At 42.7% G+C, this 3,892-nt stretch overlaps 1 protein-coding gene across 2 annotated transcripts in view; it reads left to right on the top strand.

The window, feature by feature from the left end:
• Positions 1 to 3,892, top strand: part of NUP188 (nucleoporin 188) — a 94,177-nt gene that overhangs the window by 9,586 nt on the left and 80,699 nt on the right. For both annotated transcript variants that reach the window (XM_014589955.2, XM_027774003.1), the window contains exon 2: positions 3,098 to 3,152. In XM_014589955.2, the coding sequence (XP_014445441.2) occupies positions 3,098 to 3,152 (55 nt within the window). The remainder of the gene's footprint in view (positions 1 to 3,097; positions 3,153 to 3,892) is intronic.

The following is a 3,892-nucleotide window of genomic DNA, read 5'->3' as shown; positions in this document are numbered from 1 at the left end:
TTTTTTTTTTTTTAAGGTTTTTCCTTAGGGTGTATGTGTTCACCAGAGAAAGACAATGAGAGGGAAAGTGAGAAATCATCCCCTGGTGGAATGACCACATCACAATTCCTTTTCTTCCATTCTCATCCTGGGATTTGGGGGCACATAGAGATATTCCTGGCATGATTTTTTTTTTTTCTTTTCTTTTGGAGAGGTTTTGCTATAGAGCTCTGCACTCGCCAAAAAGAGAGACAGAAAGCGAGAAATCACCCCCAGGGGGGATGGCCACACAGCAGTCCCTTCTCCATTTTCTTCTCAGGATTTTGGGCACACACACACACACACACACACACACACACACACGGGCCCGGCATGAGTTTAAGCCACCAAGTACGGGACTCGAAACGTGGTCGACTACGTGAGGGTCCAGCGATATAGCCATTACACCAACTGCTGGTCCCCGCCTGGCATGATTTTTAAACCACTGGGTCCGGGACTTGAACTACAATTGGCCATGTGAGATAGCAGTGGAGAGAGAAAGTGAGAAATATTCCCTGGGGTAGGTGGCCACACTGCAATCCCTTCTTCATTCTCTTCTTGGGATTTGAGCATACACTCAAATGCGCCTGATGTGAATTTCAAGCTTCTGGGTCTGGGACTCGAACCATAGTCAGCCATGTGAGAGTTCAGCACCCTAACCCTATGCCACCTGCTGGACCTCCTCTTGACCACGTAAGAGCTGGCTTCCTTCATCAGTAGGCTACAGGGCCAGTCTATCAGGATTTCCTAATGGTTACACTTTGAGATTTAACTTTAGACTTTAACAAATCTTAAAATAAAAAAAGAAAAAAAAAAAAGAAAGGAATCTATGGGGCCAGCAGATAGCATAGGTGTTATGTTGCTGGACTCCCACATGGCTGACTGTGGTTCGAGTCCTGGGTCCAGTGGCTTGATACTCATGTTGGGTGCATGCATATGCATGCCCAAGATCCCTGGAGGAGAATGGAGGAGAAGGGATTGTGGTGGGGCCTTCTCCTCTGAGGGTGATTTCTTACTTTCCTTCTCACTGTCTGTCTCTCTTTTGCGAACGCACACACCCTAAAGCAAAAACCTCTTTAAAAAAATCTAGTATTAAGTCATGTTTTATGAAATTCAAAGTCTTGGGTGAGGATAGGAACAGGAAAAGTTAGCACATGATGAGTTTAATTGAAGACTCACTGGGGGCAAGGACTATCTCAAATATGTATTTCTTGGGCTGGCCCTGGGGCACAGTGGTTGTGTCCTGAGCATAGGGAGTTATGTGCCATGTGGTCTGCCACCCTGGTAGCTTGAAAAAGCACATCGTGGCGGTTTGAGTCCTGGTCCTGGTTGGCCTACTTTCTCACTTTCTCCCTCTTTCTCTGTCCCTCACTGGTCAAATTAAAAAAAATAAGTAAAGTTAAATAAAATAATCCTTTAAAAAAAAAGAAAAAGCACATTGTGTGCAAGCAAGGCTAATGTCCTGACAGGGTAGAGAAATTGAGGAAAAGGATTGCAGCATGACCATACCCCATTGTGGGGATCCCCCTTCTCTCTGTGATGAGCACACAAACCCATTTTTTTTTTTTGAAAGGTTTTTGTTACAGGGTGTGTGGGCTCGCCAGAGAGACAGAAAATGAGAAATCACCCCCCAGGGGGAATGGCCATGCTGCAATCCCTTCTTCATTCTCCTCTCAGGATCTTGGGCACGCACGTACACGCGCCTGACATGAGTTTAAGCCACCGGGTCTAGGACTTGAACCACCGTCAACTACAAAGAATTCCAGCCACATAGCCATTACGCTAACTGCTGATCCCGAGCACACAAACCCTTTAGCAATTTAAAAAAAAAAAAGGTGTTTTGTATCTAGATCTGCATGTGGCACTAGTAATTCATTAATAAATGAATGAATACAGTACTATTCATAAAGATTGTTAGACTTTATTTCATTGAGATAGTGACTTAATATGCATTTAGAAAAAAAATTTTTTTGGAGAGGTTTTTGCTATAGGGCGCGTGTGCTTGCCAGACAGACAGAGAGAGACAGACAGAAAGCGAGAAATCATCCCCCCAGGGCGATGGCCACACCGCAATCCCTTCTCCTCTGTTCTCCTCTCAGGATCTGGGGCACGCATGCACACGTTCCCGGCGTGAGTTTTAAGCTACCGGGTCCGGGATGCGAACCGCGGTCGACTACGTGGGAGTCCAGCAACATAACCATTATGCTAACTGCTAGTCCCTAGAAAATTTTTTGAAGTGGCGTGGACCCTGAAATATACATAATCCATGTCTAGATTTTTAATTTGCTGTAGGACTTGTGTATTTGCCAGAGAAAGACTGAAGAGAGGAAAAGTGAGAAAGTGCCTGCTAAGGGGATGGCCATGCCTTAGTCCCTTCTCCACTTTCCTCTTAGGATACTGGGCACATTTGCACAGGTGTCTACTGTATTTTCTAAAGTGTCATGTCTAGGACTCAGATCACACAGCTGGCCATGTGGGATTCAGCCACTTTAACCACCACACCACTGGTGGTTGCCAGAGGGTGTGTGTCCTTCTCAGAGAAAGGAACAGGGAGAAGGTCTTTCCCAATGGGGCCCAGACATACTTCAGTTCCTTCTTTGTTTCTTCATCCTGACGCGATTTGTGGTACACATACGTATGTACCTGGTATGTTTTTCAAACTGCTTGGGCCAGGATTTGACCCAGTCAGCTATGTGGAATCCCCCCTGGGAGGTGATTTCTTGCTTTCCGTCTCTGTGTCTGTCTCTGTCTTGCACACCCTATAGCAAAAACCTCTCCAAAAAACAAAATAAATAAAATAAATAAAACTTTTAATAGGACTAGCAGGTGGTATGGTGGTTAAGGTGCTGGGCTCCTACATGGCCTACTGTCGTTCAAGTCCTGGACCTGGTAGTTTGCATGTGCCCTATGGCAAATTAAAAAATTAAAAATTAATAATAATAAATAGTTTTTAAAAAGGCTTTAACATATTGTTTCTTTGTTTGTTTTGCCTTTAGAGAGTAGACAGAATAGCTATGAGGCAGGTTTGTCAAGTTTATGTAACTAAAAGCACAGTTACCTCTCCTTTCTCGTTTTTCAGGAGCAGTAGAGAACTGTGGACAATTCTGCTTGGAAGGTCAGCTCTGAGAGAACTGGTAAGTGGTGGTGCTCTTGAGTGCTTTCTGTGGGTTCTTTTTTTTTTTTTTTTTTTTATTTTATTATCATCATAATCTTCTTTCTATTACACTAGATTACATATAACTTTACATTGACTTCCATTGCTTTTTCAAAAGGGAATGCCATGCATGTCAGTCAATACAGAGATATCAATCTCCCCGCTTTATCATTCAATATCTTTTCCATGCTTTTCCCAATAATTATTATTATAATTTTTTTAAACAGTCAATCACTATTTCCCATTTTGCTTATTAAAAAGACTTCACCCATCATGAAATACTTTCCAGACCGGTTCAGTTGAGAATACTATACATGTCATCATCAACAGGTAATAAACCATATCTATTTCTCATTAACATCCTGCCTCTCTATTGTTCACTGCTGTCTTTATCCTCTTCTCCCTCCTTTTTTTTTTTATACTTTTTTTTTATACTTTTTATTATAAATTTTTTTTTTCTCATCACAACACACATATGAATTTTCCATCCAAAATACACTGTGCATTGGCTCAATCAAGCACATCAACATATATGTTCTCAGCAAATGATTTCCCAATTTTTGTGTCCTGCATACCTTGCCTTTTGTTTTGCCATCCTAGGTTCCCCATCCCCACCCTCTGCCATGTCCCATCTTCCTCCTCCATTGTCCCTGACATTCATGATTGCCCTCAATGGCTTCCGCCCCCCCCCATTCAATTGTTCTACCAATGAACTCAATT

Source organism: Tupaia chinensis, unplaced genomic scaffold (assembly GCF_000334495.1).
Source record: "Tupaia chinensis unplaced genomic scaffold, TupChi_1.0 Scaffold000394_1, whole genome shotgun sequence".
Taxonomy (NCBI): Eukaryota; Metazoa; Chordata; class Mammalia; order Scandentia; family Tupaiidae; genus Tupaia; species Tupaia belangeri.
The sequence above is the reverse complement of the archived record's forward strand: the minus strand, read 5'-3'. Positions and strand labels throughout refer to the sequence as shown.